Source organism: Limulus polyphemus, unplaced genomic scaffold (genome assembly GCF_000517525.1).
Source record: "Limulus polyphemus unplaced genomic scaffold, Limulus_polyphemus-2.1.2 Scaffold6758, whole genome shotgun sequence".
Taxonomy (NCBI): domain Eukaryota; kingdom Metazoa; phylum Arthropoda; class Merostomata; order Xiphosura; family Limulidae; genus Limulus; species Limulus polyphemus.
Window position 1 is genome coordinate 1 of NW_013672368.1, and position 17,859 is coordinate 17,859.

Genomic DNA, 17,859 nt, shown 5'->3' on the forward strand with positions numbered 1-17,859 from the left:
TGACTGGTATGTCTATGGAAAATGATGTATGTGACGTGCATCCATTCTACCAATGTGACCTTACAGCAAACATATACAGTAGTGGTCCCCAGTTATTTTCCACAATGGGTCACGTCAGATGATGACCATAAAGGCAAGGCGCCGATCTGAGCTTGTTGGGGAATACATCATTCCCCAAAATACAGTTTTGCTTACCTTTGAAACATCTTGTCATAGTACGGGCCATAAATTAGGTTTTCGAGAGTCTGATGTGGCCTTTGGGCCGCCTATTGATGGCTACTGATGTACAGGAATATTAAAATGTCTTGTTCTGTCTTATATCAGGCTAGTAATCTCCTCGTGATAGTGACCTTCACATCCTCTAGCTATTTAGAGAAGTACATGCATCTTGAAGTTCCTGCTCCATTCATCGGTCAGTGTAAGGTCACGCTGTCTGAACTCAAGTGGTGGACGATGCTAGGTAGATCATTACAAGAGGTCACAGATCTGCTTTATGGGATGTATATTAGGCTTTTTTACTGACCAAGCCATGACCTCTAAGATTTTCTATTCAAGGTAGGTTTACTATACATCATATACTTTTAATCGGATACAATATCACACCAATTTTTATTATAGCAGCAACATTCAAAATGAGCTGTGTGGTACCTTATGGTCAAGTAGGACTTCTGGTCCTTTAGGTAGACTCGTGAAGACTGTTCTTTACTGTTTGGTCACTGATAACAACTCACATCCCTATTTACTGTCCTGAAGCCGTACTGGACAGCGGACAGCTGGTGACTTGTAAATATCGGTTAATAGTTGAAGTGGTTCACATTTCAAGACCTTGTCGATAGTGATTTGTGCCTAGGTTTTCTGACCTTTGCACTACGGACTTGAATATAAATCAAAATGGGTAGCCATTTTTTCTTCTTCTGTGTTTGAAAAGTTCCAAAGATTTGATCAGCTCGAAATCCTGCATTTCCTTCAAAAACGCCCACGCACGCCAGAAAGGGGACAATTATAGCGTAACAGTAAACAAGATTCAAAACAGTAAATCCAAAGACGAAATGAAATACACACAAGAAATGTGTAGCAGAACAGCTGCTCTTTCTCATAGCATCAAACGTGCGTTTTACAAGAAACATGTCGATTTTAGCAACTTCATTCGGATGTTTGTTTCCAGACTATATCAAATGTTTATTTGGTATTTATTTTTGGTGCAGTGCATACGGATTGTTCTACAAGTGTTTAACATTAATAACATTCAAAGAAAAAAAAAAAGATAAAGGCCTGAGTAAAGTTCGTGTTGTTCAAGTAACCTCATGTTTGACGTTTTATACCATCTCCACCTAACATTCGTTGATCTTGGTGCACTATTACTGGACTCAAACATTTTACAATTCGAAAATGCATTAGTCTTTTTTTCTTTTTTTTTTGATTCGATCCTCGAAGTCGGCAGGTTTAGCAAAACGTGAGATGTAAACACTTCAGAAGGCTTAATCTGGACAACACGACATTCACAATAATGGCGCTGGTTTGGTTTGAATTTCGCGCAAACCTACACGAGAGCTATCTGCGCTAGCCCTAATTTAGCAGTGGTAGACTAGAGAGAAGGTAGTTAGTCAACACCACCCACCGCCAACTCCTGGGCTACTCTTTAACCAACGAAAAGTTGGATTGACTGTCATATGATAACGCCCCACGGCTGAAAGGGCGAGCATGTTCAGTGACGGGGATTCGAACCTAACTTGATCTGAAGACGAGATCTGAATAAATACTGACGATAAGTAGCTGATTTTTTAAAATCGATACACTTTGGCTTAAAATTAAGTTATAAAAATTTTTATTGAGTTATAGCGTTTGTCGTGACGTTGAAAATGTTTGTAACTGTATTCATTATCATCAGATTATATTTTTTTAGAATGTGTTAATAAACTTCTACGTCATATTAGTTATCTTAATGGTCCTTTTATCACTTCATTTATCGTGTCAAGTTTGGAAGGAAATAATTGGTTAATAAACTTACTATACTTAACTACAGAACATCAGCGAAACGTCTCTGTACACAGTAGCACTTGGCTTAATTTAATTATAGAACATCAGAGAAACGTCTCTTTATACAGTCGCACTTGGTTTAATTTAACTACAGAACATCAGCGAAACGTCTCTGTATACAGTCGCACTTGGTTTAATTTAACTACAGAACATCAGCGGAACTTCTCTGTATAAAGTCGCACTTGGCTTAATTTAACTACAGAACATCAGGGAAACATCTCTGTATACAGTCGCACTTGGCTTAATGTAACTACAGAACATCAGCGAAACGTCTCTGTATACAGTTGCACTTGGCTTAATTTAACTACAGAAGATCAGAGAAACGTCTCTTTATACAGTCGCACTTGATTTAATTTAACTACAGAACATCAGCGAAACGTCTCTTTATACAGTCGCACTTGATTTAATTTAACTATAGAACATCAGAGAAACGTCTCGTTAAATTAAGCCAAGTGCGACTGTATATAAACAGAACATCAGCGGAACGTCTCTATATACAATCGCACTTGGCTTAATTTAACTATAAAACATCAGAAAAACGTCTCTTTATACAGTCGCACTTGGTTTAATTTAACTACAGAACATCAGCGGAACGTCTCTATATACAGTCGCACTTGGCTTAATTTAACTATAAAACATCAGGGAAACGTCTCTATATACAGTCGCACTTGACTTAATTTAACTATAAAACATCAGGGGAACGTCTCTATATACAGTAACACTTGGCTTAATTTAACTATAGAACATCAGCGAAACTTCTCTATATATAGTCGCACTTGGTTTAATTTAACTACAGAACATCAGAGAAACGTCTCTTTATACAGTCGCACTTGATTTAATTTAACAACAGAACAACAGCGGAACGTCTCTGTATACAGTCGCACTTGGCTTAATTTAACTATAGAACATCAGAAAAACGTCTCTTTATACAGTTGCACTTGGTTTAATTTAACTACAGAACATCAGCGGAACGTCTCTTTATACAGTCGCACTTGGTTTAATTTAACTACATAACATCAGCGGAACGTCTCTATATACAGTAGCACTTGGCTTAATTTAACTATAGAACATCAGCGAAACTTCTCTATATACAGTCGCACTTGGCTTAATTTAACTACAGAACATCAGCGGAACGTCTCTATATACAGTCGCACTTGGTTTAATTTAACTATAGAACGTCAAGGAAACGTGTCTGTATACAGTAGCACTTGGCTTAATTTAACTACAGAACATCAGCGGAACGTCTCTATATACAGTCGCACTTGACTTAATTTAACAACAGAACATCAGCGTAACGTCTCTTTATACAGTCGCACTTGGCTTAACTTAACTACAGAACATCAGCGGAACGTCTCTATATACAGTCGCACTTGGTTTAATTTAACTACAGAACATCAGCCGAACGTCTCTTTATACAGTCGCACTTGGCTTAATTTAACTACAGAACATCAGCGGAACGTCTCTATATACAGTCGCACTTGGTTTAATTTAACTACAGAACATCAGCGGAACGTCTTTATATACAGTCGCACAAAACTTTACTTTTTGTTACCTGTCCGTCAGTCCGGACAGTTCCGGTAGTACTGAACAGATCATGAACTGGTTTTCTTTGCTAATGTACGTGCCATGCAATAGTGTACACCGGCCTGCGTGGACCCTAGGACGAGAATATTTTGTTCCAGGTAGGAGGCCCCTGGGTGTTTATTGTATATACCTAAAAACTGAGTTGAGATTGAGTCTCATCAGACGGATCTATGAGCACCAAAATATTAGTTTTATAAGTGGACAACTCACAAATTCGACCGAAGTTGGTCATTGCGAACCCTATATGTCGCCACTGGTTTCTTGACACCCGTGCACGAAAGTGGAGCCTCCATATTACAGGTGTTTACATTCTCTTCTCTACTGTGCTGTCAGAAAGTGGAGCCTCCATATTACAGATGTTTACATTCTCTTCACTACTGTGCTGTCAGAAAGTGGAGCCTCCATATTACAGGTGTTTACATTCTCTTCTCTACTGTGTTGTCAGAAAGTGGAGCCTCCATATTACAGATGGTTACAAACTCTTCACTACTGTGCTATCAGAAAGTGGAGCCTCCATATTACAGATGTTTACAGACTCTTCACTACTGTGTTCTCAGAAAGTGGAGCCTCCATATTACAGATGTTTACATTCTCTTCACTACTGTGCTGTCAGAAAGTGGAGCCTCCATATTACAGGTGTTTACATACTCTTTACTACTGTGTTGTCAAAAAGTGGAGCCTCCATATTACAGGTGTTTACATACTCTTCTCTACTGTGCTGTCAGAAAGTGGAGCCTCCATATTAAAGATGTTTACATACTCTTCACTACTGTGTTGTCAGAAAGTGGAGCCTCCATATTACCGATGTTTACATACTCTTTACTACTGTGTTGTCAGAAAGTGGAGCCTCCATATTACCGATGTTTACATACTCTTCACTACTGTGTTGTCAGAAAGTGGAGCCTCCATATTACCGATGTTTACATACTCTTCACTGTTTTGTTTTCATGCCCGTTACAACGGCCAGTGTACAATGTTTACAAAACAAAAGACGAAATCCTAGATTTTCTATCTAAAGACTAAAGATGATTACATATCCAGAAAATACGATACGCATGTTATTCACGACTAGTTTAGATTTTACATACAATACTTATTTCTATGATAATAAATAGCATATCATTTTAAAGCCCTGATCTAAACTTTAGCAAATTATTTTTCTTCCCTCGAGATGAGACAATAAATCTCATTGGCTTTTCTGAAAATAAGACAATAAATTTCATTGGCTTTACTGAAGATGAGAAAATAAATCTCATTCGCTTTTCTGAAGATGAGACAATAAATCTCATTGGTTGCGAGTATTTCATGTTGGAGTATGTTTAAAGGTTTATATGTGTTTGTTGTAGACTCACTCCTTTCTTATGGAAATCTAAGAGCCAATAACAAACTTTATTGTCTTGGTTTATCTCTAATCTAGGATACATAGTAAAATAGGTAAATAAAATCCTTAAAGGAATGTCATTGCATTCGAAGACCAAATGTTCGACTTTGTGGGCCGCTGGAAACACATCACACTCAAACTCTTTCCAAAAAAGTGTCGCTCTTGGGAACGAATCCATTTATAAGGGTTACCTCTAGAAATAACGACGAGGCGAGAACGTTGCGACCACTGTCTGTGGGCGCACGTGTTCAGTCGACGCAGCCGTGAGCGTTCCACACAACACAACCAACTTCCGCTTCTCCTCGCCTACTTCACAAAATTCATTAGTTGGAGGAGCGGTGCGTGGAGCCCACACACACTGCTCACGAGGAGATGAGAGAAAGGTGACTTAATCCGTAGCGTCTCATCCACGAATTATAAGCTTCATTCATTTCACGGGAAATTAAAGGAGATTTTCGTGCGGACGTATCAGTTTTATTGCCTTGGGTCATCTTGTGTTGAGTGTGTCTGCTGTAGAATGAAGGCAGTCCTATTAACGGCGTTCAACACTTTGTTTATCTGTGGACTGAGTCCTGCCACTTCAGGTAAGAGTTGCTTATCTTATGATTATTGCCATCATTTAACTGTTGGGAAACATTAAATATTAACAACTATGGACTGTTGAGACGAGAGGTATTACGTTCAATAGATGTGATCAGAAAGTATCGATACTTCGATGTGATTAGGAAGTACCAATACATTTAATGTGATCAGAAAGTATCGATACTTCGATGTGATTAGGAAGTACCAATACATTTGATGTGATCAGAAAGTATCGATACTTCGATACGATTAGGAAGTACCAATACATTTAATGTGATCAGAAAGTATCGATACTTCGATGTGATTAGGAAGTACCAATACATTTGATGTGATCAGAAAGTATCGATACTTCGATACGATTAGGAAGTACCAATACATTTAATGTGATCAGAAAGTATCGATACTTCGATGTGATTAGGAACTACCAATACATTTGATGTGATCAGAAAGTATCGATACTTCGATGTGATTAGGAAGTACCAATACATTTAATGTGATCAGAGAGTATCGATACTTCGATGTGATTAGGAAGTACCAATACATTTGATGTGATCAGAAAGTATCGATACTTCGATGTGATTAGGAAGTACCAATACATTTAATGTGATCAGAGAGTATCGATACTTCGATGTGATTAGGAAGTACCAATATATTTAATGTGATCAGAAAGTATCGATACTTCGATGTGATTAGGAAGTACCAATACATTTAATGTGATCAGAAAGTATCGATACACCGACTAATGAAACATAAGTACCTGTATAAGGAAGTATACTGTCAGTCGAGGACAATTAAAAGTATTTTAGTTTTCCACAGACAACCCGTATTATAATACAAGCTGTCACGCCCCCCAGTGGCACAGCGGTATGTCTGCGGACTTACAACGCTAGAAACCGGGTTTCGATACCCGTGGTGGGCAGAGTACAGATAGCTCATTGTGTAGCTTTGTGCTTAACTTCAAACAAACAAACATAAAGTCACACGCTTCCAAGTAAACGATGGTTCTTCAGTACTAAATCCTAGACGTGGGTGGAATCGAACCATAGATTTTAGCGTGTTGAATTCGGAAACTAATCGCTCACGCGCTGGGTAATGGCTACGTCAGAATACCCTGTTATGGCTAAGCTACTCCTTTCTGAGGTTAAAAATATGTTTCTAACTGATTATGGCTTTTTCTTGTGGAAGTCACATCTGAAGTATGTTGTTACATCTAGGATGTTAACAGGACTTCTTCCAATTTCCTCGAAAACAAGCAACAACTCCAAGATAGCCTCGCTCCGCTGTGTCCTGTCTGTGAGGGTATTTACATTACTTGTGTTCCAACTATTTTCCCTTCTGAAGAATAAGGATCTCGTTTTCTAATTATTGATATTATACAAACATTAAAGATGATTAGTGGTTCGAACTGTCCATCTGAGAGTTTTGTGGAATGATTGAGACGAGGTGTTAGTGTTACTAGTGCTATAATTATTCGGACTGTTGAGGTGTTAGTGTTACTAGTGCTATAATTATTCGGACTGTTGAGGTGCTAGTGTTACTAGTGCTATAATTATTCGGACTGTTGAGGTGTTAGTGTTACTTGTGCTATAATTATTCGGACTGTTGAGGTGTTAGTATTACTAGTGCTATAATTATTCGGACTGTTGAGGTGTTAGTGTTACTAGTGCTATAATTATTCGGACTGTTGAGGTGTTAGTGTTACTAGTGCTATAATTATTCGGACTGTTGAGGTGTTAGTGTTACTAGTGCTATAATTATTCGGACTGTTGAGGTGTTAGTGTTACTAGTGCTATAATTATTCGGACTGTTATTCTCGTCTTTATTATGCGTATTAATATTTTCACAACGTTTAGACCAGTGAATTCTCCGGCCTTCGTCAGGCGTTATATCAGACATTTTTGTATGCATCACAACCAGAAAGCTTTTTTGTGAAATTAACAGGATTTGAAACCCCGAACCTAAGATCCCGAATACGGGCACTCTATAGAATAAGTTGGCTATCCTGGTCATAGTACACATACTAAAGACGAGAATAATAGTCCGAATAATTATACCATTAGTCCGAATAATTATACCATTAGTCCGAATAGTTATACCAATAGTCCGAATAATTATACCATTAGACCGAATGATTATACCAGTTATACCAATAGTCCGAATAATTATACCATTAGACCGAATAGTTATACCAATAGTCCGAATAATTATACCAATAGTCTGAATAATTATACCAATAGTCCGAATAATTATACCATTAGACCGAATAATTATACCAATAGTAATTATACCAATAGACCGAATAATTATACCATTAGACCGAATAATTATACCAATAGACCGAATAATTATACCATTAGACCGAATAATTATACCAATAGTCCGAATTTATACCAATAGTCCGAATAATTATACCAATAGTCTGAATAATTATACCAATAGTCCGAATAATTATACCATTAGACCGAATAATTATACCAATAGTAATTATACCATTAGACCGAATAATTATCATTAGTCCGAATAATTATACCATTAGACCGAATAATTATACCATTAGACCGAATAGTTATACCAATAGTCCGAATAATTATACCAATAGTCCGAATAGTTATACCATTAGTTATACCTGTTATACCATTAGTAACCCGAGGGTCTGTGGTTCACATTTTTGTAGCCGAAACAAAAATCGATCCGCACTTTAGAGCAGCATGTGTGTTATAGGAGAGACTATCAAATAATACAATCCTTAGAGTAGTGCAAGAGTTGGCGGTTGGTGTTGCTGAATAGCTGCCTTCCTTCTGGTCTATAATTTCAACATTAGCTTTGCACGAATATCTAAAAGAAATAAACGTACATTTGCACCAATGAATATACTTTGTTAATGTAACAGATAAACGTTTGAAAAATGGTGAAACTTAATAAAAGTTTCGGGATAACAATAGTGGTAGAATACTGTCACGTCACCAATATCGTCTCTGGATATAAATAATTCAGAATGTTGTCATACCATACTTCTGTTTTTAAAAAAACATATACAGATGTGGTGTGGAGGGGTAGATAAACAGCCTCAATGTTTGAAAATATTAAACCAATCTAAACTGTCAAGTACTGCTTACAACTTTAACAGTAATGACATAGAACTAATGTGGATACAACTTTAACACTAATGACATATAACTAATCTTAATATAACTTTAACACTAATGACATGTAACTAATGTGGATACAACTTTAACACTAATGACATGTAACTAATGTGGATACAACTTTAACACTAATGACATGTAACTAATCCTAGTATAACTTTAAAACTAATGACATGTAACTAAATCCTGGTATAACTTTAACACTAATGACATGTAACTAAATCTTGGTATAACTTTAACACTAATGACATGTAAGTAATCTTGATACAACTTTAACACTAATGACATGTAACTAATCTTGGTATTACTTTAACACTAATGACATGTAACTAATGTGGATACAACTTTAACACTAATGACATGTAACTAATGTGGATACAACTTTAACACTAATGACATGTAACTAATCTTGGTATAACTTTAACACTAACGACATGTAACTAATCTTGGTATAACTTTAACACTAATGACATGTAACTAATCTTGGTATAACTTTAACACTAATGACATGTAACTAATGTGGATACAACTTTAACACTAATGACATGTAACTAATCTTGATATAACTTTAACACTAATGACATGTAACTAAATCTTGGTATAATTTTAAAACTAAGAAACAGCACCAATATTTCCCACACCTAAGACCTTTGTCAACTTATCCACAACGTTTTGCTATTGAAATCTTAGTATGGACAAAACCATCTCTGCTGCCATCTGTAGATTTATCCCATTGAAGTAACAAATCAAACTTTTTAAATCTGTATCATTAAATATTTGTTATGTTTAAAAACGTATTCACCATCCGTGAAAATTCTTTATTTATATTTTGACATTTATATTACTTCCATAGATGCGTTCCTACCCACATCTCCAATATTCACCCACGAACCCCCACAACTTGTTCAGTTTTCCAACTCCAAAGGTGCTCACGTCTCTTGTGCTGCACGTGGTGACCCTTTTCCTCACTTAACATGGACGAAGGAAGATGGTAAAGAGGTGCCTAACATTGCAGAAGTTGTTTACGTCCGACCTGACGGAACACTTATATTTCAACCGTTCTCTCCCGATAAATACCAGCAAGAAATTCACAGCTCTTCCTATCGATGCCTAGCAACCAACAGCGTGGGTACAATAGGTAGCAGAAAAGTCACGGTGGAGGCAGGTAAGATAGATAGATTCAAATACTGTCAATTATTGAGGCTGTGTAAACTGAAAAACCGTGGCATTTGATTTTTTCCTAGGCGTTGATTGATTGGATGATAATTTCGTAACTCGGTTATTGAACTAGAAAAGGGAATACCTTTAAAACCAAGACAATACTGATATTACCATGTACTTTCTAGCCTGACTAGAGAAAACTGATGTTTTAAATAAGCTTGAAGACTGCGCTCATCAAACTGGCGTGTTTCGAGTCTTTAGTGCGGAAACAAGATCGCAGCTCCTATAATACTTTTTAAGGTATGCAGGAAAGAGCTGTTAAGTATGATAGAGAGATTATTTTCTTGAAAATTAAATTATTCAGACATAAGTTAATTAAAAATTAATTAAAGTGACCTTTTCCCTAACAAAACAACGTATTTCCTTGTAAATGTTTAGACTATTAAAACCACACTGAGTCCAATAACTCGGTCATTAATAATATGGCACTCCTGAACCCGAGGATAATGACGCTGTCTCGTGCGATTGAAAAAATATGACCCGAATAAATGGTTGTTAAAGTAGCGGTGAGTATATATTCTGACTGACAGAACCATTCATTATAATTTTATAAAATCTGATTTAATTAGTTAACGGCAAGAAGGAATTGTAAAGGTTTAATGACATTTTACACTTCTGACGGCTATTAAAATACTTAGGTAAACCGACCACCTGGGGTAAGTAACAGTAGCAAACCGACCACCTAGAGTAAGTAACAGTGGCAAACCGGCCGTCTTGGGTAAGTAACAATGGCAAACCGGCCGTCCTGGGTAAGTAAGAGAGGCAAACTGACAACCTTGGGTAAGTAACAGTGGCAAACCGACCACTTGCGGTACGTAACAGTGGCAAACCGACCGTCTTGGGTAAGTAACAGTGGCAAACCGGCCGTCTTGGGTAAGTAAGAGAGGCAAACTGACAACCTTGGGTAAGTAACAGTGGCAAACTGACAACTTTGGGTAAATAACAATGGCAAACCGACCACTTGCGGTAAGTAACAGTGGCAAACCGACCGTCTTGGGTAAGTAACAGTGGCAAACCGGCCGTCTTGGGTAAGTAAGAGAGGCAAACTGACAACCTTGGGTAAGTAACAGTGGCAAACTGACAACCTTGGGTAAATAACAGTGGCAAACCGGCCGTCTTGGGTAAGTAAGAGAGGCAAACTGACAACCTTGGGTAAGTAACAGTGGCAAACTGACAACCTTGGGTAAATAATAGTGGCAAACCGGCCACCTAGAGTAAGTAACAGTGGCAAACCGACCAACTTTGGTAAGTGACAGTGTCAAACTTCACCTTGTTATGTATGTTTAGAAGTCACTACGTCTGTCTTGATGCCACCAGGTGATACATAGAACATGTCACTGCATGTCTGTCTTGATGTCACCAGGTGATATATAGGACATGTCACTACATGTCTGTCTTGATGTTACCAGGTGATACATAGGACATGTCACTGCCTGTTTATCTTGATGTCACTATGCTGGAGGAAATGTGGTGACTTTACTGACTTGGAGATTCATTACGTTTGACTATATCTGAAGATTAGCCGAGATTGTATGTCTAACGGACTAAAGTTTGATATCCTTTCAACTACCAACTGGTAATCGACCAAACGTTTTCAGACACTATATACTACCTGATGGAAGGTAGTCTGTCATAGATGTATACGTCTAACACGAAATCATAATGAAATATACCTACTGAATAAAACCACCAGTTGCACGCGGCTCACCGTTAAGTAAACAGTGGTCGATGAACCACCAGTAAATTGCAATATTATTTTTAAATTTTGAATTAGTTATTTTTCTAGTATATTTTGTTTTCTACTACTGGGTATAAAGTACGTTCTTCGATGCACCATGTAAAAAGAAATAAAAAAAACAACATAAAAGATTAATAGAAACAAAAAAAAAGGAAATTAAGAAACAAAGTTTACAGCAACAAGAAATCTGGAAACATAAATGAAATCCTAACACTGGACGTAAAATAATGAATTTCTTTGGTTATTCAGAGTCTTACTCCATCATTTACAAGAAAAGTAATCTTGTAGTTTATCTATACGAGGCATAGTGAGGTGGGTAGACCAGGTCCAAGCATGATTGACCAGTGGGAGTTGGAAGGAGAAGAAGAATAAATAATAGTAATGAGTAAGTAATTTCTTATTTAATTTGTCCTGAAAATGCTAGATTAAGTCCCCATATAGTCGAACAAATAGGCTATTTTGCGGGTCACGTGAGGATTTCAGTTTATGTATCAAGATTTCTATATTGCTTTAAATTTATTTGTTTCTATTCTTCATAACCTTGCTGCATCTCTTGTTCGTTCAGATTTTTCTATTGATAAAGCCTGTGTCAGCTGACTACGTTATGTTAAATTGATTTTGGAACCTCACCACGTCCGGTCATGCTCTCTTTGACGACGATGCATCTTGACTATAGTCCCGTAATAGAAACTACGCTCTAAAAAGCTCCGTCATAAGACTACTATCTCCAAAGTACACCACTCCTCGTTGCAGGCGTTCCCTAATACATTGTGTGTACGATAACGACGGTTTTCCAGTGCGGAAATCCATATGCACTGTGTCCGACGACTTGACCGGCATGTCTCCAGTACGAATACTTATTTCATTCGACGGTTGACGTCAAACGGATATGGCATGTAAACAAATTGTTTACACATGTACAAATGAATTATAACGCTTCTCCAGATGGGGATCCTTTTTAATTATGTTATTTACTGTTGTCTGGAACACTTGGAAGTTTTTTGCCCCTGTCCTTTCAATTCATGGATTCTCATCTGTTATGGTCCCGGTGCCCCAAGTTGATCCATATTCCTTTGTTATCCAATATTGTTGGATAAGTATAAAGGATATCTCCGAACATTTTGTTCCACCACCATTATATCGCCTGTGTTTATCAGACTTGTACATTGGTAAAGAAAATACGGCTATCAACTAGTCACTTAATGCGTTTTTATTTATGAAATATATTTTAACTAAAACTACAGTTTCTACAAGTGAGGATGAGTACGTGAGATGTGTATTACTGAAGTTTATGTTATTAACCAATCACGTTATGTATCAATATTACGTTATTAACCAATCACGTTATGTATCAATAGAACAAGACCAGTAACTGTTGAAACCATAGTCCTCAGTCATACATCGGGTGGTGCAGTTGAGTAGGCCTTGTGTGCCATACTTTGCAAATCCCTTCCCAGCTCTTGCAGGCTCTCCCCTTTAGCACGGACTCTCGTCCTAAGCCTAGCCCATTTGATACGTTATGTATCAATAGAACAAGACCAGTAACTGTCATACATCTGGACTCACAAGATCGATGTCAATCACATAATCAAAACTACAAATGCTTGCCTAACATATATTTGACAGTTTCAAGTTATAGTCCTAAACATATCACATTATTATTTCATTACAAGTTACAGCTTTTACAGTAAGTAAGATCTGTATCTAAAGTAGGTGGAACAGTCATTGCAACGTTGTACCTGTTCTAAAAAAAAACAAATTTTACTTACTGTAACTTGTAATAACGTATACTTAATCGGTCGGTAAACTCAAAATGAAACTATTAATATCAGAGTATTGGAGCATGGTTGACTGCTATAAACTATACTCCTAAACTTCTCACATTATTGCAGCCTGATTGATGGGACATGATATCGTATGGAATACAGTAGTTGTGTATGATATTCGACTACATAAATCGGTCTATTTCCTGTTTTATATATGATTTATTTTAGCATTTAGACACGCTGTCATTACAGACTGTTGTATTTTATCTTTCATTTTCAACAGTTTGTTATGAAATTTGGGTGTAACTCTTTAATAGAACGTTTTCAGAGTAAGATCTAAGTGCATGCTGAACACGACGATGACTGTGGTGGAACTGAATAAATGTTCGTTACTGAAGTTTTTGTAACATCTCTCGCTAACAACTAAAGCACCTTCTTCGAGCGACCCCAGGATACTCGAGTTTCGTGAAAAGTGCTTATTGATCCTTATTTTACAGCTGCACACAGAGATCCTGGCTCTTGAACGTTAGCAACGGCGCGAAATGATGAGTTCTCAAGCCTCAAAGTTACCGTCCTCGTACCAGAAATATTCATCAGTGACGTGTGGGTTCTTGTCGTCTCGCGTGGCTGTCTAGTAACCATTGGTTTCTTCCACACCATAAAGGGCACTTGAATTATAATTAATAGTCTTTGCCTCAGGCAACACGTCCAGTTTCAGAAATTCTACCCGTTAATCCTTCTCCACGTTGCCACTGCACTCGGGGTTGTAATAAGAAAAATATTTTTATCTCCAACTCACCGCAATCATTTACTTGCAGCAGCTGTAGAGGTAGTAGAATATTTGATATTTATGAGTTTGAGTTAGTATGTCGCGTAAGAGACCAACCGCTAGGCCACTCAAAAGCTGACGAAGTGCCTCGGGTTTTGCTATCATAAACATGCTCTGTAACTTGTCCCTCGAGGACCTACATCCAGTAGCCATGGCAACCATGAAACATGGCGAGAAGTGAACAAAAAAAAACAGACAGCGTTGAGTTTTATATTGCTTTAAAATTTCGTTATCAGTTGCGTTTTCGGAGTCCAATATATATGTGTGTGAGAGAGAGAGAGAGACTTTTTGTTTTTCTGGACTAAATTATTTTTTACATGGCGATGATTTTAAAGTACAGAAAAATTTATCAGATTTCAACCTAGGACTAACGTGCACTGAAAATCCTCGTTGGTGCAATGTCTCGTGAAGGCAATATAACTGTTCAGAATAACTTCCACAAACGACTCTATCAGTTTGTATGTATAACTTGTTTTGGTTCAACTTAAAAAATAATGTTAATTTATTCTTCTTTTAAAGACACTCGACCTTCTTACATTACTTATATATATATATATATATAGTTTTAACAACCAGCCTTTTGTCATCGTTAAAATCAACGGCAAAAGACGAGAGCAATGAGAACAACAATAAAACGCAAAAGTAATGAGAACAACAATAAAACACAAGAGTAATGAGAACAACAGTAAAAGACAAAAGTAATGAGAACAATAGTAAAACACAAGAGTAATGAGAACAACAGTAAAAGACAAAAGTAATGAGAACAACAGTAAAAGACAAGAGCAATGAGAACAACAATAAAACGCAAGAGTAATGAAAACAACGGTAAAAGACAAAAGTAATGAGAACAATAGTAAAAGACAAGAGTAATGCGTTAAATCAAGCTTTTTTCGCGTCTTCTGGTTGTTTCTACAAAATACAGTTTTTAAACTAGTACAGTTCAAGATAAAAAAAAACGAAGTTCGGATGATGCGTTTCCAGTCAAAATGGGGCTAAAACGTGTTATTACTCTAAACCTATTTAAAAATGGCAAGAAAAGACTAATAGGTTGTGTATATTCTCGATAACGCCCTAACTGTATTGGAAAATGTATCAGTATATAGAACTTGAAATGACAAGAACTTTCCATATCGTCGTTCTGCTATTAGCTAGCACGACCCACAACCGGTATATGTGCACGTGTCCCTGGAGCCTGATACCATTATAACCCAGTCATTTGATCTCCCCACCCACACGGATATGTTAGAGAAATAATATCATCGACGAAAAGAACGGTGTGCCGTGTCTGCTCAGATTAGGGTTTTGCTGGCGAGCTCCATCATATCGAATCTATAATTAGTGACATCAACCAATCCATCTACGTCACTTTTGGATCGTTTCTGTGGTTTCTAATGAGGCTTACGGCTGTATTTATATGTAAAACCCTTACGTATCGATAAAATATGTCGGATGAGAACCTATATTTTTTACCTTAGCTGCAGTTTCTTTAATGTGAAGTACTTTTAGACCAACAAAAAAAAACTTCGTTTTGTTACTTTTAATAAGTCATTATTTTGATTTTCGCTTAGTTTGAGTTTTGACGCTATGTGTAGGTTGTTTCAAGTGTGCAGGTTCTTTCAAATAACATTCGTTAATTTTTTATCATTTGGAAGAACACAAAACCAAGTAATCAGTTCCACTACCAGTTATATTGATATCTTGACATCAGTTCGACCGTTTCCACTACCAGTTATATTGACATCTTGACATCAGTTCGACCGTTTCCACTACCAGTTATATTGACATCTTGACATCAGTTCGACCGTTTCCATTACCAGTTATATTGACATCTTGACATCAGTTCGACCGTTTCCGCTACCAATTATAGTGACATCTTGACATCAGTTCGACCGAAATATAATAGTACTGTCTGTTGTGTGTTATCTGTATAAATATAATAGTACTGTCTGTTGTATGTTATCTATATAAATATAACAGTACTGTCTGTTGTATGTTTTCTGTATATATATAATAGTACTGTCTGTTGTATGTTATCTGTATAAATATAATAGTAGTGTCTGCTGTATGTTATCTATATAAATATAATAGTACTGTCTGTTGTATGTTATCTATATGTCAATATAACTGGTAGTGGAAACGGTCGAACTGATGTCAAGATATCAATATAACTGGTAGTGGAAACGGTCGAACTGATGTCAAGATGTCAATATAACTGGTAGTGAAGAATACAGATAACATACAACAGACAGTACTATTATATTTATATAGATAACATACAACAGACAGTACTATTATATTTATATAGATAACATACAACAGACATTCCTATTATATCTATATAGATAACGTACAACAGACAGTACTATTATATCTATACAGATAACATACAACAGACAGTACTGTTATATTTATATAGATAACACACAACAGACAGTACTATTATATTTATATAGATAACATACAACAAACAGTACTATTATATTTATATAGATAACATACAACAGACAGTACTATTATATTTATACAGATAACATACAAGAGACAGTATTATTATATTTATACAGATAACATACAACAGACAGTACTATTATATTTATATAGCTACCATACAACAGACAGTACTATTATATCTATACAGATAACATACAACAGACAGTACTATTACATTTATACAGATAACATACAACAGACAGTACTATTATATTCATATAGATAACATACAACAGACAGTACTATTATATTCATATAGCTACCATACAACAGACAGTACTATTATATTCATATAGATAACATACAACAGACAGTACTATTATATTCATATAGCTACCATACAACAGACAGTACTATTATATTTATATAGATAACATACAACAGGGAGTACTATTATATTTATATAGATAACATACAACAGACAGTACTATTATATTCATATAGATAACATACAACAGACAGTATTATTATATTCATATAGCTACCATACAACAGACAGTACTATTATATCTGTACAGATAACATACAACAGACAGTACTATTATATTTATACAGATAACACACAACAGACAGTACTATTATATTTATACAGATACATGCAACAGACAGTACTATTATATTCATACAGATACATACAACAGACAGTACTATTATATTTATAAGATACATACAACAGACAGTACTATTATATTTATACAGATACATACAACAGACAGTACTATTATATTTATACAGATACATACAACAGATAGTACTATTATATTTATACAGATACATGCAACAGACAGTACTATAATATTTATACAGATACATACAACAGACAGTACTATTATATTTATATAGATACATACAACAGACAGTACTATTATATTTATATACATACATACAACATACAGTACTATTATATTTATATAGATACATACAACAGACAGTACTATTATATTTATATAGATACATACAACAGATAGTACTATTATATTTATACAGATACATACAACAGACAGTACTATTATATTTATATAGATACATACAACAGACAGTACTATTATATTTATATAGATACATACAACAGACAGTACTATTAT

The 17,859-nt window shown here is 36.0% G+C and overlaps 1 protein-coding gene across 1 annotated transcript in view; it reads left to right on the top strand.

The window, feature by feature from the left end:
• Positions 1-5,416: 5,416 nt before the first annotated feature.
• The window catches only part of LOC111089607 (Down syndrome cell adhesion molecule-like protein Dscam2), a gene marked incomplete at its 3' end in the record, with an annotated part of 40,153 nt that continues 27,710 nt past the window's right edge, over positions 5,417-17,859 (top strand). The window contains exons 1-2 of the mRNA XM_022402429.1: positions 5,417-5,586; positions 9,584-9,895. Coding sequence (XP_022258137.1) covers positions 5,520-5,586; positions 9,584-9,895 — 379 coding nt within the window. The remainder of the gene's footprint in view (positions 5,587-9,583; positions 9,896-17,859) is intronic.